At 34.5% G+C, this 24,974-nt stretch overlaps 1 protein-coding gene across 1 annotated transcript in view; it reads left to right on the top strand.

The window, feature by feature from the left end:
* KHDRBS2 (KH RNA binding domain containing, signal transduction associated 2) overlaps nt 1-24,684 on the top strand; it is a 400,827-nt gene extending 376,143 nt beyond the window's left edge. Inside the window, exons 7-8 of the mRNA XM_074333143.1 lie at nt 3,584-3,642; nt 24,608-24,684. Of these exons, the coding sequence (XP_074189244.1) occupies nt 3,584-3,592 (9 nt within the window). The 3' untranslated portion in view covers nt 3,593-3,642; nt 24,608-24,684. The remainder of the gene's footprint in view (nt 1-3,583; nt 3,643-24,607) is intronic.
* The last annotated feature ends 290 nt before the right edge of the window (nt 24,685-24,974 follow it).

The raw sequence follows: 24,974 nt of genomic DNA, 5'->3' as shown, positions 1-24,974 counted from the left end.
TCAATTCAAATTAAAAGGAAATCCAATGAAAACATAGTAATGCCATTAGACAGTGTTTGGTCTTCATAGAACACATCCTGGGAAACATAATCAGGCTGACTCTCAGGAAAATGATTGACCATGAGGAAGGCAGGGAGAAGCTGCTGTCAATGCCCTCATTTTTCTCTTCATCCCTATAAATGGGAATGCTGCTTGTTACATCATATTCTTGAGACTGCCACTTCTTGATCATCCAGGATATCAATGTAACAACTTTCAGGAATTTGTTACACATACATCAGGGTTCTCAATTGGGTTGCATCATTTCTAATAAGATAAGTCTGTGAAAGAAAAGATGAACATCCAGCCACCAGCATGGTCTGAGACTTCTACAATCTCAAGCCATTAGAAGGATGGGGAGAAGAACATATCACTGTACATTTTTCTTAGGTAGTTTATCCTGGGCAATGATGGCTGGGCCAGTTAATCTCCCTCCCCCCCCCCGATTTTACACAGAAATTGAATTGTGCATTACCAATGCTCTCCTAGAAAAGATGGGATGGGCAAAATCTCTCTCTCTTCTCTTTTATCTCTAACATGTAGACTTTTATTTTTTTTTTTTTTTTTTTTTTCCTTACTATCAATGAAATCTCAAGTATTTTTTTTAATTGGACTTATAAAATTGCCTTGAGGGATAATGACAACCACATAATTTTTTTTTTTTTTTCCTTTTTCCTTCCCCCTTAACTTTTTGGCTGATAGCCCCTCCTCTCATATATAATATTTTTTGGTATTTGGTATAAAGCCATTTCCACACACACATATATATAAAAAAAAGGATTACTAATCTTTGAGAAATTTTTAAAGTTAAATTATATGTATATTAAATTTATAAATTTTAGATTTAGGATTTTTTTTTTTAAGTGAAGGAGCTTATTTGAGGAAATACAGTGTATCACATTAATATATAGATAAGAAAGAAAAAAAAAAAAATTCATTATTTATCCAAATACTTCAATCAAAATAAATTTTTTTTTTTTTTTTTTTTAAAAAAAAAAAACTTACTGGGTTACATTAGCTCATGTAAAAAAAAAAGTAGTCTAGTCTCCTATGAATAATTCAGTCCTTTATTCCATATTATTTTATTGAGCAGCTATTATGTGCCAAACATTGTTCTAATCATCCTCCCTGAATGACTGCAAGAAAGAGAAGTAGAGAGAGATCAATATATATATCAGCTATTATTTTCTAGAAGAAGGAAGCAGCCAATAAATAAATAAAGAAATGTGCGTTTGTTTGGTTATATGATATGTACAGTGGTGATTGACAAGCACTAAGATGAACAAAGCAAGGTAGGGATGAGTGAATGCTAGTTTTAGATAGATTAGTGAGAGAAACCTCTCACAAATGACAGTGAGTGAGTGAAGAAAGAGAGAAGAGAAGAGACTACTAAATTTTTAGGCACATTCTTCTAGGTGGGAATAAAAGCAGAAAAAAAAGGGCTGAGACAGGCATCTGTGTGTGTCATTCAGAGAGCAGCAAAGTGCCCTGAGCTGACTGAAAGGAAAAAGTGGTTAGAGGTCTAAGAAGAAATAGGGGGGGGGGTGTGTAGTAAAAAAAAATTTTTTTTTTTTTTTTTTTCCAAAATTATAATATAATGATGGTGTTTTGTTTAGAGAGTAGACTAATAATAATAAACTTACTTAAGAATTACTTTGACTGCTAAGTGGAAAATAAAAACCGAGGAAGCAGAGCCCAGAGACCAGAGACCAGATACTGTATTTGGCTAAGTGAGAGAGAGATGGTGAAACTTTAATGTCTGTCTGTGCTGTGGTTTATGTTGTTTCAAAACAAACTCTGGTTTTTGTTTTGTAAGTAGAGAAAAAAAATTTTGTGTTGGACTTAAGATTAGAGAGAAGAGAAAGGATAGGTCTCCAGTTTTCAGCATGAGTAACACTATTTAAGGTGTTGTCTTTTAAGATGGGAGGCATTCAAAAGCAGCAGCAGCAGGTTGGAAAAAAAAAAAAATTTTTTTTTTGGATATGTTGTTTACACATAAAATGAAAATGAAGAGAAGGAAACTAACTGGATCTATGAGACCGAGGAGGAGGGGCCGGCTGGCTGAGCCTATCACAGTCATCAGAGAGCAGAGAGAGATAAAGCCATAGGATCAGATGAGAGAGAGATGAGAGAGAATAGAAAAAAAAAAAAAAAAAATAAATAAACCCCCCCCCCTGGCCTTCATGGAAAAGTAAAGAGGTACCAGTAGAGAAGCATGAGGAAATGGAATGATCTGAGGAGATCCAAGAGAGGCCATCTCCCTGTGTTTCCCCGAATATAAGACCTAGCTGGACAATCAGCTCTAATGCGTCTTTTGGAACAAAAATTAATATAAGACCCAATCTTATTTTACTATAAGATTGGGTCTTTATAATAATATAATTAATATAATATAATATAATATAATATAATATAATATAATATAATATAATATAATATAATACTGGGTCTTATTTTACTATAAGACTGGGTATAATATAATATAATAATATAATACCGGGTCTTATATTAATTTTTGCTCCAAAAGACGCATTTAAAGATGATTGTCCGGCTAGGTCTTATTTTCAGGGAAACACGGCAGAAGCAATTGAAGTGTTGGAAAGAGCAGGAAATGATCAACTGTGGTAAATGGTGCTAGAGTAAAATGAGGACCAAGTCTTGACCATTGAATTTGAAAATGTCAAGACACTGACAAAAGCTGTTTCAGTAGAGAAAACAGCCTAACTGGAATCTCTTCATAAGTATATGGAAGGATACACTGTGAAAAAGAGTGAGAAGAGTTGCCTCTTTTCAAGAAATTTTGCAGTAAAGAAGCAGAGAAACGGACCGTCAGGACAGTCGCTAGAAAGAGATTTCGGGGGTAGGGAGGAGTGTTTGAGGATGGGAGACATAGAAGATACTTGGATGCTAATAGGAATGGTGTCTTAGAGGCAGAAACTATTGCTGTGGGACAAAGTGATGACGATTGCAGTGGGGGAAGATTTTAAGTAACTCGAATAAGAAATGGAGGAAGAACACCTCTTTCTCAGTTACTAAAATGTGGAAGCATCTAGCAAACTGTTAAAAATAAATAGCTTATATATTTGAGACGTGCATGAATGTACTGTGGAAGGCTAAAGAGGAGTATAAATATAATTTTAGTGTTTGAAAGTGAAGATAAAATTGATGCATATTTCTTAAAGTAAGAGCATTAAAAGCCATAGACAATTGACCAGATGTCATCTTACATAGCACTTATTTTCTTGGAAATAGACCTCTTATAACTCTCCTCTTGACAAATTTTGAAGTCATTATACTGGTATTTTAGGGGAAATTTGGTTAATAAATTGGAGGCTAGAGATAAAGAAGTACTGAGGTGGCATGACAAAAATCATAGCACTCCTTTTGATAACCTTTATTTTCTTACTACTTCTTTAGGATTTTTTTGCCTAGAGGTTCTTGAGATACTACCTTAGCACACACTTTGCTTTGAAATTCCATATGAGTTTCTGGGTTGTTCCCTCTTGATTACAGTAACATTGACTGCTGTCTAAATCTGTTGCAGTGTGCCTGAATATTATGACTACGGTCATGGAGTAAGTGAAGATGCCTATGACAACTACGGTAAGATCTTTTCTTTACTAAAACTATGAAATCAGAACATCCATCTGTCACTGACAACTCAGAAATTACTTCTAGCTTTCTCCCCCTAGTTTTTACAGAAGTCTAGACTAAATTGATTTATGTAATTCCAAGGTGAGATTTGACATACAGAGCCAGTGCTAGAAAATTGGACAGATCAATTTTGATCAAAATTTCAAAAGCAATTAATCACAATCATAAATCATTTTCAACAGCAACAGTGAGCATTCTGAATAGTGTCTTCTATGTTCCACTGTGTCTATTCTCTGACTCATTGATTTCACAATAATATGTCTTCCCTGCTGTTACAAAGATCGTCAGAGTATTATACAGTTAAAATATTTTAAAATGTTTAAGGGCCAATATTGTAGCTTTCAAGTTATTTTCTACATTGTGCATAGTTCTTAAAATTGCCAAATAACATTTGGCTCATAAGAATTAATAGTCAATAAGTATATTAGCCTATAAAATTAATTAATTTTAAAAATACTTTACTTAATTAAAATTACATACCACTTAAAATTAATTGTAATTCAATTCAGTAAGATTTTATTGCGTGCCTATGATATATCAATGTAGTACATCACTTGTGAAGAATGGTTTCTGGTTCCTTAAAATACATCTGCACCATCAACAGTAGACCACCTTGAAAAAATACTCATTTAAATATTCCAATTCCGGAGTTTTAGAAAAATAATGCCGAGGCCATTCTGTTCCTCTTTATGGGGAGCAGTGAAGGAAATGATGCATGTTCCCTGTGGGGTTCCACATGATAAGGGTGCAGCGCTTCATTGAGAAGGAGAAGGAATGGTCCAGACCTCCAGAGAAAGGAAGAAATTGCTCCCTCCTTGGAGCCAGAGTCACTAGATGGACTCATTCTCTCAATGGACTACTACTAGGCTGAGTTCATTAGTAGGAGTAGAAAAATGAACCAACACCACAATTGCCATTCATAAATTGAACACATTGTATATTTTTTCCATGTATTTATTTATAATAAATTGTAATATTAAGTACTTTTATCTTCATTTGATCATACGGAAACTGAACAGAGGTTAAGTCAATATGAGAGTATAGCTGTGCAGCTCAACTTCTGTTTTTATATTCTCAGCAGTGCTTCGAATGCTATTACTTGGGGCTACCACACACGAGGTACCTATTATGGCTCTGTGCTAAGCAATTTATGATGAGGATTAGCGATTATGAAGACACCGCTCATTACACATTATATGTATATTTATATAATCTAGTTCCCATTAGAATCCAGCAAGGTTCACACTCATATTATTATCTGCATTTCACAAATGAGGAACTAAGGCTTAGAGCATTAAGTAGCCTGCCTCAGTCAACAATTAGCAAATGACAGAGCAAGACTGTGAATTCAAGTTTGTCTCATTTTGTAGATGGGAGTGGGGTCAGAGTTCAGTGGACCCTGGGACAAAGAACAGGATCTGGTACTTTAAACTTGAAGGGTTTTTAAAGGAAAGATATTCAGCTTGGTGAGATTTCTCTTAGGGGGATGAAGGTTTCTATAGTATTCTCTTTCCCAGACTCCAGCTTCTATGTCATCAATCAAATTGACCCAATCTTTTGCTGGTGTGAAAGATAGGGATATCCTCCAAAACAACTTAAACATATTTTCAGAAATTACTTCACAGAATTAACAGGTGATGGACAAGTTTGCATGGGTCTGACTCAGTTAATAAAGCACAGCTTTAATTTTGTTCTCCCTAGAGTTTTCCCTCATTGAAAGGAGGGGGTCAAAGGCATCCACTGGTGTTTAATAAGAACACTAGCATCCAAAACCCAAAGCCACATCACTGGGCCAGCCAGTCTGAGCTGAGAGACTGCCCAGCACCCCAGAACACACCTAACTTGGCAGCATTCTCTGAGTTCCACACAGCAATAGGTATACGTCCATTGTTCCAGGCACATTCTTAATCAAATGGGAGACAAGCCACATGCCTTGTATGGTTAGTTACTGAGGATGATAGAGGAATAAGACACAATATGGGCCTTTCTTTCATCCATTCGACTTTAGTGCACATAAGTACTGCCAGGCTCTAGAAATATGGTGGTGTACAAGACAGACGTTATCCCTCCCTGGTTCCTGCTGTCTGATGGTGAGAAACATGGATACTTATAAAAAGTATGCCATGTTATAAACCATGTGATGCAGTATTTCTGTAGAAGGTCAGAAAACATTACTCATTTAACAAATATTTATTTAATGGCTAATGCATATATATATATTTTTTAATTTATTAAATTTATTGGGGTGACAATTGTTAGTAAAATTACATAGATTTCAGGTGTACAATTCTGTATTACATCATATATTTAATTCATTGTTCTCAATCCTAAAGATACTACAGGGAACAGTCTCTTGAAGCTTCCATTCTAATGAAAATACATATTATTTATAAATCACTTTTTTAAAAAGGAAATTTCATTTTCATTCACAGTCATTGTTTTTTACACTTGGCACATCAATTGAGGAAAATCACATCTATAAGCTTTACTTGACAGCATTACGTGCACCGAAATCAATGGCAGGATGAAGTTGATGATATATGACTGGGTAGTTAGGAATGAGAGATGATATTTCTATTTCTAAGTCTTTACATTCTAAAAATGTTAATACCATATAAGGCAGTGGGAGAAAGCATGTGAATACAAACTATTGCCTCTCAGACCTTTTAATGGAGATGCAGGAGCCACCTCTACCATGCAGTAGAGGTGGGCTCATCTCTATAACCCATGGATCTCACAGTGTTCTTTTTGGTTGTTTGGTTGTCCTGCTACAGCAAAATCTGGAGACAAACAATTTATTTTACTTTAGAAGCTACACCTAGGTTTCATTCTGGGTCAAATTACAGTTTACCAACAAGCAATTCTCTGCACACAGAAAGCAGGTGATAAATTATTTTTAATAAAGTAATGAGGAAAACTCAGAAAGGGATTTAACTATTTGCACATAGTAAGGAAGATATTACTTAGGCAGCAATTTTTACTTAATAACTTTTATTTACTTATTTTATTAACTAAAATATCAGCCACACTGACTATATTCTTAATGTTGCAAGACTAGACGCATATATGCCTACAAAAAACTTTTTTAGGGACCATGATCTTTTTTTCTTTGGCCACTAGAATCTATTGCCATTTCCTGACCTTACTGAGCAAACATTAGTTCAAGAACGCACCCCATAATCAAGGTGTTTTTACTCTTTGTTTGAAAATGGTGATATGTCAACTCTTTATGCATTCTAATTTGGGAAGTGCTTCTTGATTTTCATGACAGAAGGATGATTATTTAGAACAGAATTAATTTACTTACTTTGTTGGCGTCAAAAGATGATATTCCAGGGACTGAGGAAAAGAAATTTCACCAATCCATTACAGTCAATTTTCCATGGTGAAGAGTTCACTGAAAACAATGTGTGTGAGGAAGTGGAGTTGAGGAGGGAAGCTGCTTAGAAACCAGGATTCCAGCAGCCGAAGATAATCGCACTGCCCAGTAATCCTCTGGCTCACTGTGGCCCATCTGTGGTAAACTTTGTCTGTGGTAAACTTTGGACAACAGAATAGGGGTCAGGGAATTCTGAACAAGAAGAATGCCAATGTTTTAAAGGGTGCAGATGTGAATTGATTTTATTTTACTTCATTTTCATTTTTATTTTTTTTAGATTTTATTGGAGAAGGGGAACAGGACTTTATTGGGGAACAGTGTGTACTTCCAGGCCTTTTTTCCAAGTTGTTGTCCTTTCAATCTTAGTTGTGGAGGGTGCCGTTCAGCTTCAAGTTGTTGTCCTTTCAGACTTAGTTATGGAGGGTGCAGCTCAGCTCCAGGTCCAGTTGTCGTTTTCTAGTTGCAGGGGGCATAGCCCACCATCCCTTGCGGGAGTCGAACCAGCAACCTTGTGGTTGACAGGACGCATTCCAACCAATTGAGCCATCCAGGAGCTCAGCGGCAGCTCAGCTCAAGGGGCCATGTTTAATCTTAGTTGCAGGGGGCGCTGCCCGCCATCCATCCGGCAACCTTGTGGTTGAGAGCCCACTGGCCCATGTGGGAATCCACCTGGCAGCCTTCGGAGTTAGGAGCATGGAGCTCTAACCACCTGAGCCACCGGGCCAGTCCCGATTTTATTTTTTAAGAATTGTATTTTGCCACGGTGTTTAGAAGTCTAAGCAGATGCATAGGTCTGATTAACCTAAAAAATAAGTTCTTTTTTTACTCTAAAAATAATACACATAGAAATAATACATTATAGGAAACTTAGGTCAAAGAAAGAAGGAAATGTAAATCACCGTATGCTGCTATATTTGTTCATTTTTTTACACTTTGTTTTAAGTTTTACCAATTTTTATTTTTTAAGATTTTACCAATTTTTTAATCCATCATGATACACATGTTATTTAAAAAGAGAACAAAACTGAGACTGCTTTATAAAAATTCCTTTAAGATTTTTCTATCATAAAATGAAAAAGAAAGGTTTTCTTTCACTTCTGAATCATTAGGATTATACCTTGACAAAATGTAGAGTTTAACATATTTCCACATGTGCTACCAGAATTAACTGCTAATATGTTCAGTTGAAAAGGGCTACTCCCTTCTTTTGTATACGCAGGGAATAAAGAGAATACTTGCATGTCAACCATATGTTCATAATTTAAATTTGGATAATTCTCATACTCATATTTTACATAGATAATAGAAAAAGGACTAAGTCAAATGACAAAAAATAATAAAAGCTCAGCATCATAGCCTCGAAGCCAAATCAAATTAACATACATTATATGTACTCAGCTTTTGTATTATTATGTAGAGGGACCTTTAAGTGCAAGCTTCTTTCTGTTATCTACAATATCTAAATGGTCATAACATTTAAATAGCGTGTTTCCCTGAAAATAAGACCTAGCTGGACAATAAGCTCTAATGCGTCTTTTGGAGCAAAAATTAATATAAGACCTGGTCTTATTTTACTATAATATAAGACTGGGTATAATATAATATAATATAATATAATGTAATATAATATAATGTAATGTAATGTAATATAATATATAATATAATATAATATAATATAATATAATATAATATAATATAATATAATATAATATAATAATATAATACCAGGTCTTATATTAATTTTTGCTCCAAAAGACGCATTAGAGCTGATTGCCCAGCTAGGTCTTATTTTCTGGGAAACACGATATGCATGTGGAGCAGTGATTTGAGGACCCACTCATGTCAAATTGATGTTTTTTAGTTAATTATCCATACCTCACATACAAGTAGCATCCATTTATATCTTTAAATCATTATATCTTTAATGAACAGTGCACAGTCTTTTAAATCAGTAACGTTTATTCCAAAATATAAATCTTGCATCTCTACTTATTTGCTCACTTCCATTCTGAATTAGTAATTTCTCTCTGTTACATTTTGGTTGTGTGATAGCTGAAGATACTAAATCTCAATGGAATGTTTACATGTTTATTAAATAAGTAACCCCAATTCTCAGTTTCCTGGCAACACCCCAGACTCAGACAGTATGTGAAGAGGCTCAGGGTCAGTTGCGGCAGACTCCCTCCTCCACTGCTCAGGCTGGTAGGAAGAATTGTCGGGCAAAAGGAGCCTATAGACAGGGGAGAAGGAATGCTCCGTGGGATAACTGGGTCTTGCATTCAGAAACACTCACGGATGGCACCTCTCATCCAGGATTCCTTCTGAAATGGTTTTAAATAAAACACCAGAAGTAAAATCCAATCATTCAGAGTGACACTTCTCTGAATCTTCATACATTGTGTTGTGTATATCACCTGATTGAAATTGTGTTTGTCTCTTTTGTGCCCATAATTCATATTGAAATAAGAAATACGTTGACTTCCAAGAAAATCATGTACCCTTCTGGGCTTCATAGCAATTAAATTATTTAAGGTATTTACAGGTAACTTAATATTTAGTATAAAACTATTTTTCTTGCAGCAATGAAAATATACAATTTTAAATATTAATTTTTAAAAATAAATATTAGACTTTAATACAATATAATTATTTATTATGTTTGATATGAATATTCAGTAAATATTTCATTGATGTTAGTTATTATTTAATTAATATTTAAATATTATATTTCTGATAACTTGAGTTTATTCTTGGAACATGAATATTTGACTTACCGGAATTCCAAATCAGTTTCTGCTTCTTTCAAATATTTCCTAATTTATCAGTCATTGTAATTGTTTCCAATAAGTCTGAATACCTCATGAGTCAATAGGGTGCATTTTAAATACAGTACATAGACCAACTTGGCTAAGCAATGCTTCACATAAAAAATACCTTCTAAATTCTCTCTGAGACTGACATCTAAGAATGGACAGCAATACTGTCTTCTCAGAGAAAAGAGCTGTTTATAAAAATGTACCTAATGTATCAACTGAAGAGCTAATTATGCATCCATTCTTTAGTGGTATTTGAGATGACAACTGTGTGGAACCAAGGAGGATAATATTAATACATGTCATGCAATGAATGAAAAGAAAAAGAATTTTTGTGCTATATTCTAGGGCATTTGAGTGCCTCACTTCAAGTCGATTGCAGAACACGAATGCTGTTGAGGAGCTGGAATGATTATTATCCCAGTGTGAAAATAAGCACTGAATTGATTAATCTGTAAAACAGCAAGAGAAAATGAAGCTAACTGGCCATCATGACAGCCAAGTGATTCAAGAACAAAGATTGTCAATTTTAATAGTAAAGAAAAATACAAATTTGAAAAAAATTAATTTTAGAAATGAAGATGAGTTTTCTTAATATAGGCAAGAATTTATCAGTCATTTTAAAAACTAATGCATACAACAATTTATTTTTTTAATAAATAGTAAGGTTACTACATGATAATCTATTGAAAACAATACTGTGATTTATTCAATTTAACTTTTAATATAGTTTTTGGTTTTTTTTGCTTTTTAATAATAGTTTTTGAACTTTGTTTTTACCGTGTTTCCCCCAAAATAAGACCTAGCTGGACAATCAGCTCTAATGCGTCTTTGGAATAAAAATTAATATAAGGCCAGTATTATATTATATTATATTATATTATATTATATTATATTATATTATATTATACTATAAGACCCGGTCCTATATTATAGTATAACAAGACCGGATCTTATATTAAGTTTTGCTCCAAAAGACACGTTAGAGCTGATGGTCCGGCTAGGTCTTATTTTGGGGGAAACACATGCTTTTAAATCATTTTAAAATTCATTAAAAATTTTCTATTGACTTAAAAATGTTCTATTCCTTACACTTTCAGAGGTTACAGTGAGATGGATATCTAATCCAACTAGTCTTGATAATAAATGCAGATTATGTTGCTTAGGCAAGAAACAATCAAAAACAGCATGCACCACTACTTCATGGCTTGCAATGCTAATTTTAAGTTAGCTGTACTGACAGTTTCAGTTTTGTTTTGAATTATGCATTACTAAATTCAACAGTTTTGGGCAAAACTGGAACCTGTTTTTCATTATTTTAGGTCAGAGATTCTTTCCCTAATTAACATTTTAGAATCACCTGGTGAATTTTGACAAAGTACCAAGGTCCAGTTACCACCCCAGATCAGCTATATCATAATCATTTTTTTTCCCAATTGTTACCTTAGAAACTTTAAAAAAAAAATTATTAAGTTTATTGGAGTGACATTGGTTAATAAGATTATATAGGTATCAAGTGTACATTTCTATAATACACCATCTATATATTGAATTGTGTGTTCACCACCCAGAGTCAGTTTTCCTTCCATCACTGTATATTAGACACACCCCTTACCCTCTGGTAACCACTAAACTGTTGTCTGTGTCTGATTTTTTTGTTTGTTTGTCTTGTTTCTTCCTTTCAGTTTTATATCCCACATATGAGTGAAGTCAAATGGTTCTCAACTTTTTCTGTCAGATTTATTTTGCTTAGCATGATAATCTCAAGATCCATCCATGTTGTCACAAGTGGCAGCACAAGTAATATCAATCTTAGAGAGGTTGTGGAGAAAAAGGAACCCTCATACGCTACTAATAGGAATGCAAATTGGTATAGCCACTATGGAAAACAGTTTGGAGGGTCCTCAAAAAAATTAAGACTAGAATTACTGTAGGACATAGCAATTCCTCTTCTGGGTAACTACCCAAAATACCTGAAAACATTTATCTTTAAAGATATATATATATATATGTATGTATGTATGTATGTATGTATGTATGTATGTATGTATATGTATATGCATATGTATATGTATATATATCCCTATGTTCATTGCAGCATTATTCTCAGTGGCCAAGACATGGAAACAATCGAAGTGTCCTTCAACAGATGATTAGATAAAGAAGAGGTGATACATATGTACAATGGAATATTACTCGGCCCTAATAAAAGATGAAATATCATAATCTTTGAGGATGAGAACTGGGCATCAATTTTAAAAATTCCTGGGTGGTCCTGTGTGCAAGCTAAGGTTGAGAATAAGTTTTAGACAGATACATGCCTGGGAGCATGATGACAGTAGCCTGTGGTCTTAATATGAGAGGTCAAAACTGTGCCAGGCATTGGCATTCTCGGCAATAACACACAAGTTATATATAGGCTACTTTTAGAATGTTAGGTAATTTGTAAGTAAACAGTTGTGATATAAAATATTTGTGGAAATTTTTTAAATTCACTTTTACAAAAAACTTTATGTAATGGAAATAGAATTTAGTCCCTTTTTGAAAATTGTGTGTTGAGCAGTTAAATCTCAAACCTGACTTAGTCGAAAATTTACCAGAATCCACAAAAAATTATATTAATAATCCACACACAGCTAACAACTCTTGTTTAGACAATAAAACGAGCCACAGGAAAGTACTGTTTAACACTTTCTTTTCTACCGAGATAATGTACAAAAAGTATGTATTTAATATGGTATAGATTTATATTTAGAATGTAGAAAAAGGGAAACTTCTTTAAAAATACAAAGTACAGAAAACAAACTATGAAGCTAGGAAAATATTTTCTTACCCACATAGAAATATACCAGCTAGGAAACTATATATCCATGATATATATATATATATATGGAGGTGTTTATATAATTTCCAGAGTTTGGGGAGATTTCTGTGTTTATTGAAAGAGGGCATGAAATAAACGTGCTACACTTCATTTACTAAATATGTCATAATTTATTGAATGACTCAATAGGAACTGATACATGTAGATTGCTGAAAAACAATGCCAGCTGAAAATGTAATTATAATTATTGATGACTTACTATAATCAATGTCTTTTTGTATTTAACAAATGACTTAATTATACCGGTACCTTGTCAAACCTTTAACTCAGTTGGTAACAAAATGTGCCAGGAAAAAAACAAACCTTAATTTTTATCAACAATACTTCTTCTACTTGAAGACCTAAGAAATGTTTTCAGTGAACACCACTGAACACTTATACTTTAGGTGATCACCAAAGTCATCAACTCCATTGTCTAAAATGAAGTCAGGGATCAGTCAAGTTAGAACTTGCATGAAATTCCTGGCTAAGGAATTTTGGTTTGATTTGGAATGTGCTACAAGAGCAATTTTACAGGCTTAATCAATTGTACTTGAAAAGTCCCTCAGGCTACAAGGTGGAGAAGCGTAAGGGTGTAAGGGTTGTTTGCACACACACACACACACACACACAGTAGGGAATGTATATGTGTGTATATATATATAGTATGGATAAAAATAAAATCATGCAAAGGTACAAAAGGTAACTAGGGGAGCTGAGTATTCTCGGAGAAGATGACAAAGACTTGCAGTGAAATAGTGTTCGTGGAGATGGGAAGAAAGGATGGGTTAAACATATATCAAGGAAGAAAAGACAAAGCTGGGTTATTGCTTAGATCCATTGAGCAAAAAAAAAAAGAGGCGATCATGAAGATGTGAAGAGGTTTTGGTGGGTACCTAGGTAGATAGGTAGTAGGTATTTGCATCATTTGCTCAAATGGGAAATTTGGGAAGATTTATTAGGTAGGATGGAGAAAAAGATGAGTTTAGTTTTGGAAAAAGTTGACTTTGAGACACCTGAGGAGATGTCCCACAGGCAGTTAGTTGTGCATGTCAGAAGCTCAGAATAGTTTGTGAAAACTAAAATGTGTCATCAGTATTAGATTAAGAGACTTGCTGCAGGGGTCTTTCAACAAGGAAGAGGAAGAACCAGAAGTCAAATGCAGCTCTGGCTGCAAAACTCTTGGGACTCCCATTCAAAGTGAAGAGATCCTTCTGAAGGAAGCCTGTGGTTTCTTCTATAGGTACAAATTAAGATGTAAAATATTTAAATATAATTAATTTATGCAATCAATAATTACCAAGTGTCTGCTACGTGCATTGTAAAATACTAACAAATTCCCTTCGTTATTCTCTAAGTGGATTATCCCCAGTGTTACTTTTTCCTAGCAGAAAATATCTTTTAAAAAATTTGAAATAGGGATAAAAGCTGTAAACGCTTCCCATAAACTGACTGGATTTCCTGACAGCATAACTAATGGTGAAATAAAAGTTAACTCTCCTTGGAACATAATTCACTATGGTTGTCTGTGAAAACAGATGCTGATCATCTATAGTTCTCCTTCAGTTTTTCCCCTTTTACTATTTGCTTTTTAAAACAACAAACTCAGCAATTACAAATAGTGGCAGTACAAATTGTGTGGATGAAGTATGGAGCCATTCAATTCCAAAATTCCATAAATATTTTTAAATGCTCAGGGCAGAGCAGATAACTCTGCCTTTCACTTTGCATGAGTGACCACTTAGATTTGCACCTTTACTATTCAGTTCAAGCAGCCACATTCCTCTTACGAAAAATCAAGTTACAATCTCAGTCATTTAGTTAATTGTCCTTGGAATCACCAAGTATTATGTAATATGAAAGGAGTGAAATAAAATGAAGTCCTATTTTCTAGGAAAGAAATGGAAAAAGAAGAGGCAGTCTGGAGTTTCTTTCAGATGAAAGAGGTGGTGAAGAGATGATGAGACAGTTATAAATAAAAATTCTGGGTCTTCCCAACATCTAAACTTTCTGAGCTAGTTTCCTTTTCTTAAAAAGGAAGGCAACATTAGCACTTATCTTGCAGGAAAATTGTGAGTATTTGCTAATAATATACATAAAATGTCTAGCCCTGTGTTTCTCCCTCAGAAGGTGTGATGGTAGTATCTTCCTTTTTTAACAGGATAGATATTTTAAAAATAAATGAGGAAAATGGATGGTATTATAATAGTGAAGTACAACAATAACAAAATATCTAACCTGTTTTCTTTGGGAATAAATATCCATAAAACAACATGTAAATGTGTATTTGAAAAATGCTAGTCTGCTGTATCATTTAAGGCCACTGTTTCCTTGTTGATTTTCTTTCTGGAAGATCTCTCTATTGGTGTCAGTGGGGTGTTAAAGTCCCCCACTGTGATTGTATTACAGTCAATTGCTCACTTTATGGTGGTCAATATTTCCCTTATATATTTAAGTGCTGCTATGTTAGGTGCGTAAATGTTTACAAGGCTTATATCCTCTTGTTGGATTGATCTCTTTATCATTATGTAATGTCCCTCTTCGTCTGTTATTATAGTCTTTGTTTTAAAGTCTATTTTGTCTTGTATAAGTATTGCTACCCCAGATTTTTGTTTGCTTGTTTCCATTCTCATAAAATATCTTTTCCCATCCATTTACTTTCAGTCTGTGTCTTTCAATCTGAAGTGGCTCTCCTGTGGACAGCATATGTTATGGGTCTTGTTTTCTTATCCATTCAGCTATCCTATTTCTTTTTATCGGAGCACTTAATCATTTACATTTAAAGTGATTATTGATAGATACATAGATATTGCCATTTTATTATTCATCTTTTTTATGTTTTCTCTCCCCCTTCTTCTTCTTAAAGAAGTCCCTTTAACATTTCATATAATGCCAGTTTGCTGGTGATTAATTCCTTTATCTTTTCCTTGTCTAGGAAGCTCTTTATCTCTCCTTCAATTTTAAATGATTTCCTTGCTGGGTAGAGTAGTCATGGTTGTAGGTCCTTTCTTTCCATCACATTGAATGTTTTGTGCCAATCCCTTTTTGCCTTCCAATTTTCTGTTGAGAAATCAGCTGACAAACATATGGGAGCTCCCTTGTAAGTAACTAGCCTTTCTCTTGCTACGTTTAAGATTCTCTCTTTGTCTTAAACATTGCCATTTTAATTATAAAGTGTCTTGGTGTGGGCCTGTTCGGGTTCATCTTGTTTGAGACTCTCTGCACTTCCTGGGCTTGTATGTCTATTTCCTTCACCAGATTAGGGAAGTTTTCAGTCATCATTACTTCAAATACGTACTCAATACCTTGTAAAATAAATTATTTTTGAGATTCCTTTTCTGATCTCAGAAACATAAACAACTAGCTATGTTGGTCTAGGTGAACATAAGAGCTGTGCCTCAATAATCTCTATGATTTCCTGTATCCTTTCTGAACTGACTGAAAGTTAATTTACTCTGAAGGTGGCATTTTAAATCTACTTCTAGGAAGATAAACATTAAAAGGTTACTTTCCAAGCACTTAAATAACGCTGACTTTTCCTCAATTGGTGCCTTGTTCCTATACTTCATTCCCCCCGCCCCACAAATCTAAACATTTATAGTATCTCTGGAACAATCATACAACATGGTTTTGCAACTTTAAAAATCATCCAGATTTTTCTTTCCGACTCTGAATGCTCCCAAAGTACCTGGCCCCATGGCAGGAATGAGAGCACACTGAGAAATGAGCACCACTTAATAGGCCTGATTCTGCTGAGAGCAGAGTATTTGAGATGCAGAAGCTTTTTAAGTCACTAGAGTAACTTTTAATGCAGAAGAAGAGTTACCAGGGTAATTTACACCCCTTTATCAAAGTAAAATGTTCCTCAATGATTCTTATGAGCATGTAATGGAGATGTACGCTATGGCATTCTGTGACACTTGACTCAACTGGGTAGAATAATCAGTGTGAGTTAAAAAAAAGAGAGGTGGAGTAATTTTTAAAAGAAACACTGATATATTTCAAATATATGCAACACTATAACCTAATTGCTAACAATGTGTTTCTGAATAAGAGTCTTGTTTTACTTATTTTGCATAATTGATTTTAAAATTCCTTTTTAGTTAGTAATATCACTTGTATGTAGCTTACAGGCATTTATGGTATTCTTACTAGGCATCTGCTAACTTAGAAGGTATCTTTTCTCATAGATCTTAGAATCCCGTTTAAGAAACAAGGCCAGATGATACAAAATAATTGATACAGGAAAATCTTTAAAGACAGTGAGTTATCTTACATAGGTTAAACAGCATCTCAATTCTTAATTATGCTCCATGTTTGCTCAGAATATTACTTCTTTGCGGGAAAAAAAAAAAAAAAAAACCAGAATAAATGATGGAGTTCAATCCAAGTTCATTTGAATGATAGAAGTTAGTAGCTCCCTTATTTAGGCTTTCTCCAGCATTTTCTTCAAATATCAATTATAATCAATGAAATTTTATGTTAGCTGTGTTCTGTGATCTCCTTGAGGCCCCTTAAACTATCCTCAGATGCAGGGGTAAGTATAGTGACTGGCATATATGAGATCTTTGGTAAAGAAAAAAAGCAAACAATTTATTTAATGAATGCTTCATTTGCCCCCTTTCCTTCTTATTTCATGTACTATATGGTACATTAAAATCTAATTGAGAAGTCTAGAAATGTTGGGAATATGATCAAGTCACTTAAGCTATGTCTGTCATATCCTCATTTGCTATTTCCAGATCCACAATTCTGTAAACCATTCCAGTAATTTCAACTGGCAGACAGTTATTTTGTACCTTTTCTAAGTAATAATTTATTTGCTTGATTCACATGCATAGTCTAGCTAATACTTCTGATATGACAATGATCCTCATATTGAGAGCATCTTGCTTCCTTTATCATTTTCCAGAAGGACACAGAAAGATTATCTCTAAATTTCATTGTCTGCAATGATTTTTTTTTTAATGACATTCTAGACCACCTCATGGAAATAGAAGCAATTGGCCAAGACTCCAAAATTTGCGTGAAGCTATAAAATACTTTAAATCTACCTTGTTTGCTGAAAAGAGAACCCCAAGAAAACATGGAAATTCCAAGGCCATTCCTGGGCCTTTATAACTTCAAACTTTGGAGAATTCCCACCATGAGGACCATATGTTTGGGTGTTTTCCATGTGTAACTTTCCATGGTGGACTCAAGTTAGAATTCCTTATATTTTTAAGAATCACTTCTATCTCTGATCCTTATAATAAAGAAATCCAAGAGGTTCTGGTGAGCAATGAGGTGATTAGCTGACCATATAAGGCTCAATTGCACACTATATGATGACAAAGAAAAAATATTCATTGAATCAGTGCTCTCCAATCCAGATCAAAGACCATCACTTCACTGAGAGATGCTGGCTTATATTATCATATGGAGATTGTAAATGTGTGGCTGTACTGTATATAAACATTATAATATTAGAGAAAATAGAGACCAAGGAAATTTGGCACAAATAGAAAAAATATTTTCTTGATCTCAATTCACTATTATTATAGAGAATATGTAAACAATGAACTGAAGATCTGAATTAAGTGAATAAATCCTTGACTTCTCTGCTAATGGTAAGGAGTCCTAGGAAATCTAAAACTCACTTTGCTTGGGTATGAATTCATATGTCTTTCTTGTTACAATTATGGAAGACTAATAGTATTTCCCATTTTCCTAGCCTTTTCAAGGAGGAAAGAACAATAGTGTCAATTCCCATACAAACAGAATTATAAAAGAGCACATTTTTGTGCAATGAACCATAATGTTTTTACCTTTTTTTGTAGTGGAATTCCACTATGATTGTTTCATTGAATCCAATAGTGAATACTTTTGGTACTCAGCTAATTAACCCTCTACAGTAAGAAATCTGACTTCAACTCCATAACAAATATATAAGATTTCTCGTTATAGAGCTTTCAAAATTAATGTTGAATTTCTTCAGCTCAATTGTTACTGTTTTCAAGTTTATCACAGGGAGCTCTTTCTGCTTCATAGTTCTTAGAGTTAATCATTCATTCTTACAGTCATTCGTTGTATTCAACCCCCTACGAGGCATTGTATTTTTTTCCAGTCACTACAGATAGAATAGTGAACAGTGACACTTTCCATTTTAATATTGGCTAACAAGTTAAGAAATCTAAGGTTTTAAGTCCACAAATTAACTGTCGACAGCTTAAGTATACAGTGAAACCAAATCAATGAGCTGTTATTAAACACTTACGTTTTCTGTGGCAAATTCCCAGGATTATTCCAGTTTTAAAGTTCTGGCAAATCTGGGGGTAGATGAAGAAGGTATTGCTGTCCCTCTGGTCGTGGTTGTTTCACTATTTTACAGAACCTACCAGGAATATTCAGCATCTGAGAAAGGATCCAGAACTTCCATTCCCTGGGAAATCTTGAAAGCTATGTTGTTTCAGCTCCTAAACCCATAGACTGCAACCCAGGGATCTCTCACACCCTAGAACAAATGGAGCAAAAAAGGGGTACATTCCCTTTGTTAAAAACAATAAGAAATTGGAATAGAGTTGATCACTAGAGGAGAAGGACATTGATGTATTCTTGATTATTCACAGACAGTATAAAATTTTTTTTTTTTTTAGAGGTTACTTTTCTTTTTTTTTTTTCTTTTTTTTATTAAATTTATTGGGGTGACAATTGTTAGTAAAATTACATAGATTTCAGGTGTACAATTCTGTATTACATCATCTATATATCCCATTGTGTGTTCATCACCCAGAGTCAGTTCTCCTTCCATCACCATATATTCGATCCCCCTTACCCTCATCTCCCACCCTCCCACCCCCCGCCCCCGTTACCCTCTGGCAACCACTAAACTATTGTCTGTGTCTATGAGTTTCTATTTCTCATTTGTTTGTCTTGTTCTTTTGTTGTTTTTGGTTTATATACCACATATCAGTGAAATCACATGGTTCTCTGCTTTTTCTGTCTGACTTGTTTTGCTCAGCATTACTCAGTATAAAATTTATATTACATAAGGCTTAGAAGGCATCTGCTAACTTAGAAGGTATCTTTTCTCATAGATCTTAGAATCCCGTTTAAGAAACAAGGCCAGATGATACAAAATAATTGATACAGGAAAATCTTTAAAGACAGTGAGTTATCTTACATAGGTTAAACAGCATCTCAATTCTTAATTATGCTCCATGTTTGCTCAGAATATTACTTCTTTGCGGGAAAAAAAAAAAAACAAAAAACAGAATAAATGATGGAGTTCAATCCAAGTTCATTTGAATGATAGAAGTTAGTAGCTCCCTTATTTAGGCTTTCTCCAGCATTTTCTTCAAATATCAATTATAATCAATGAAATTTTATGTTAGCTGTGTTCTGTGATCTCCTTGAGGCCCCTTAAACTATCCTCAGATGCAGGGGTAAGTATAGTGACTGGCATATATGAGATCTTTGGTAAAGAAAAAAAGCAAACAATTTATTTAATGAATGCTTCATTTGCCCCCTTTCCTTCTTATTTCATGTACTATATGGTACATTAAAATCTAATTGAGAAGTCTAGAAATGTTGGGAATATGATCAAGTCACTTAAGCTATGTCTGTCATATCCTCATTTGCTATTTCCAGATCCACAATTCTGTAAACCATTCCAGTAATTTCAACTGGCAGACAGTTATTTTGTACCTTTTCTAAGTAATAATTTATTTGCTTGATTCACATGCATAGTCTAGCTAATACTTCTGATATGACAATGATCCTCATATTGAGAGCATCTTGCTTCCTTTATCATTTTCCAGAAGGACACAGAAAGATTATCTCTAAATTTCATTGTCTGCAATGATTTTTTTTTAATGACATTCTAGACCACCTCATGGAAATAGAAGCAATTGGCCAAGACTCCAAAATTTGTGTGAAGCTATAAAATACTTTAAATCTACCTTGTTTGCTGAAAAGAGAACCCCAAGAAAACATGGAAATTCCAAGGCCATTCCTGGGCCTTTATAACTTCAAACTTTGGAGAATTCCCACCATGAGGACCATATGTTTGGGTGTTTTCCATGTGTAACTTTCCATGGTGGACTCAAGTTAGAATTCCTTATATTTTTAAGAATCACTTCTATCTCTGATCCTTATAATAAAGAAATCCAAGAGGTTCTGGTGAGCAATGAGGTGATTAGCTGACCATATAAGGCTCAATTGCACACTATATGATGACAAAGAAAAAATATTCATTGAATCAGTGCTCTCCAATCCAGATCAAAGACCATCACTTCACTGAGAGATGCTGGCTTATATTATCATATGGAGATTGTAAATGTGTGGCTGTACTGTATATAAACATTATAATATTAGAGAAAATAGAGACCAAGGAAATTTGGCACAAATAGAAAAAATATTTTCTTGATCTCAATTCACTATTATTATAGAGAATATGTAAACAATGAACTGAAGATCTGAATTAAGTGAATAAATCCTTGACTTCTCTGCTAATGGTAAGGAGTCCTAGGAAATCTAAAACTCACTTTGCTTGGGTATGAATTCATATGTCTTTCTTGTTACAATTATGGAAGACTAATAGTATTTCCCATTTTCCTAGCCTTTTCAAGGAGGAAAGAACAATAGTGTCAATTCCCATACAAACAGAATTATAAAAGAGCACATTTTTGTGCAATGAACCATAACGTTTTTACCTTTTTTTGTAGTGGAATTCCACTATGATTGTTTCATTGAATCCAATAGTGAATATTTTTGGTACTCAGCTAATTAACCCTCTACAGTAAGAAATCTGACTTCAACTCCATAACAAATATATAAGATTTCTCGTTATAGAGCTTTCAAAATTAATGTTGAATTTCTTCAGCTCAATTGTTACTGTTTTCAAGTTTATCACAGGGAGCTCTTTCTGCTTCATAGTTCTTAGAGTTAATCATTCATTCTTACAGTCATTCGTTGTATTCAACCCCCTACGAGGCATTGTATTTTTTTCCAGTCACTACAGATAGAACAGTGAACAGTGACACTTTCCATTTTAATATTGGCTAACAAGTTAAGAAATCTAAGGTTTTAAGTCCACAAATTAACTGTCGACAGCTTAAGTATACAGTGAAACCAAATCAATGAGCTGTTATTAAACACTTACGTTTTCTGTGGCAAATTCCCAGGATTATTCCAGTTTTAAAGTTCTGGCAAATCTGGGGGTAGATGAAGAAGGTATTGCTGTCCCTCTGGTCGTGGTTGTTTCACTATTTTACAGAACCTACCAGGAATATTCAGCATCTGAGAAAGGATCCAGAACTTCCATTCCCTGGGAAATCTTGAAAGCTATGTTGTTTCAGCTCCTAAACCCATAGACTGCAACCCAGGGATCTCTAACACCCTAGAACAAATGGAGCAAAAAAGGGGTACATTCCCTTTGTTAAAAACAATAATAAATTGGAATAGAGTTGATCACTAGAGGAGAAGGACATTGATGTATTCTTGATTATTCACAGACAGTATAAAATTTTTTTTTTTTTTTAGAGGTTACTTTTCTTTTTTTTTTTTTTTTTTTTTTTTTTTTTATTAAATTTATTGGGGTGACAATTGTTAGTAAAATTACATAGATTTCAGGTGTACAATTCTGTATTACATCATCTATATATCCCATTGTGTGTTCATCACCCAGAGTCAGTTCTCCTTCCATCACCATATATTCGATCCCCCTTACCCTCATCTCCCACCCCCCACCCCCCGCCCCCGTTACCCTCTGGCAACCACTAAACTATTGTCTGTGTCTATGAGTTTCTGTTTCTCATTTGTTTGTCTTGTTCTTTTGTTGTTTTTGGTTTATATACCACATATCAGTGAAATCACATGGTTCTCTGCTTTTTCTGTCTGACTTGTTTTGCTCAGCATTACTCAGTATAAAATTTATATTACATAAGGCTTAGAAGGCATTTTCAAACTTGTAGCAAAAGTCCATTTTCCTTTGTAGTACATCAAAGAAAGTTTGTTTAATTGCAAACAAGTACTCACATAAAATTCTGCTCTAAAATGTCTATGTTGAGAAATTCTGGAAGCTCAGGGGTACATTCCTGACCTTAAGGGATCACATCAGAAATACCAACATCTACAATCTCCCACTCAAAAAAAAAAAAAAAGACAATAGGATCTAGAGCAGGAGTCTGTAAACCTTTGGTGTAAAAGATCACAGTGTAAATATTTTAGGCTTTGCAGGCAGCAGGGTCTCTGTCACATTACTCATCTCTGCCTTTGGAGAGTGAAAGCAGCCATAGACCGTGTTTGGAAATCAGCATGGCTGTGACATGCTGTGACATGCCTGTGACATGCTGTAACATGCCTGTGACAGGCAGCTGGCCGCATTTTGCTCACAGGCCATAGTTCACCAACCCCTGGTCTAGGTAGGTCTGTATTCTGGGTAAAGGTAATATTTGTCATATTTATTTTGGTTCTCACTTCTATTTTATGTCCTATCACATAATGAAATAAACATAAGTATGTTCATTAAATAGTGAAGGAAATATCATTTTCCATGTATCACCAGATATGATTTATAATAAAGGATATTCTCAGAAACCTCATGTTTACTCATTTAAGTGCTATTAGTTTCTACATTGATAAACTTTTGATCATTTTTCTATATTGTAGATCATTAGCCCTTGCCTTATAGTAAGTGCAATTGAATTTTTTCTTATTGTTTTTGCCAGAGATATTCTTTTTTTTAAGCATAAATAAAGGTTTTATTGGTCAGTTTGCGTGTCTAGAGATATTTTTAGGGGGCATATACTCTACATCAGTTGGCCTCAGTCTGCAGGGATTTTCCATTTGATATTGTCATTACCACCACCTTTGATATCAGCTATCCACGGCAATGTGTCTCCAGTAACCCCTTTTCTTATGTCCGTACTTCCTCCCACTGTAGTCCCATGAATAAAATCTGTTCTCTACTGAAGAACTAAATTCTCATTGAAAGACCCAGATAACCTAGGTTCTGGTATCAAGTCATCATAAAGCCAATATTAAGTCCGTGGCCCTTTGAAGGAGGGCTGTGTTTCTCTTCTGGGGGCATAAACTTTATAAATGCTATTTGCCATAAAACTCAAAAGTTTGGGTTTTGGCTAGGTTCCAAAACATTGAGGTTACTGGTAGTCTGATTAACAGGTAAATAAGAAATTTTCCTAGTGTGCTAACACCTCTTTATTTCCAACTTGTTTATTTGGAAAAACTAATATATTGTTTTTCTTTACTGATTTTTCTACTTAAAATTTGCTCTACTCCATATCTTGCTTAAGTCTGACCAATTTTGTTTTGCACAAGGGATCTCAACCACGTGCCACATAAGAATCTTCTAGGGAAGCATTTGAAAAATGCCAGAACCTAGGTCCCACCCTGTGGAGTTTTCTAGTCATTTGGTTTGAGAGCTAGAGAACAGGCATTGGTCATTTTTTGTTTTGTCATTCATTTGAAGATTCCTTGGTGATTCTCAAGTTAATCAAGGCCTAAGAACCACTGGTTTTCTGTATCCAATTTCTTTTAGGAGTCTGTATAAAGGATTAAATATGGAGTAGTTCGCATTGATACTCCTCTATTTGTGGCATAGAAATTTCACACATAGTAGATATGGGGTTATCTAAGAACTGTCTCTTTTTGAACAGTGAACAAGTTTATCTAAGTGGCTGCATTTCGACATATATCCTTTTGGGGGATGATCTCATCATGTGGAAAATGCAGTAAGGCTTGAGCCATCAGTGTTGAGATCTTTTATTTCCTTTTCTTTCTGAGACTACTGTGTCTTAAATAACTGTTTCTGATAACTGTGAAGCCATGTGAATGTTATTGTCTTTCTCTTGTTCATAGCACCAGAAGAATGGTCCACGGCCCGCTCCAGCCTGAAGGCGCCACCGCCAAGGTCAGCCAGAGGGGTGTTCAGGGAGCACCCCTATGGTAGATATTGAAGGTCCTCCCCACTGTGACCTCACCTCAAAGACAATTCATAGCCTGTGGTCTCCACATAAACAGCAACAATACAAGTAATAGTCATTTTTTGTTTTTTTGTCTTCCCTATTCTAGGGATAACTGCTCATGATTACTCCCATATATTTCTTGTACTTCCCCTATACTGTTGGCATGACATTGACACTAGTATTATTTTACAAAACGGACTAAAAGAGACATGGCAAGCATTGTCTATAAATCATTCAGTAGGATGATATTCTCTTGGTTG

The sequence above is a fragment of the Rhinolophus sinicus genome, linkage group LG05 (genome assembly GCF_036562045.2).
Source record: "Rhinolophus sinicus isolate RSC01 linkage group LG05, ASM3656204v1, whole genome shotgun sequence".
Taxonomy (NCBI): domain Eukaryota; kingdom Metazoa; phylum Chordata; class Mammalia; order Chiroptera; family Rhinolophidae; genus Rhinolophus; species Rhinolophus sinicus.
The sequence above is the reverse complement of the archived record's forward strand: the minus strand, read 5'-3'. Positions and strand labels throughout refer to the sequence as shown.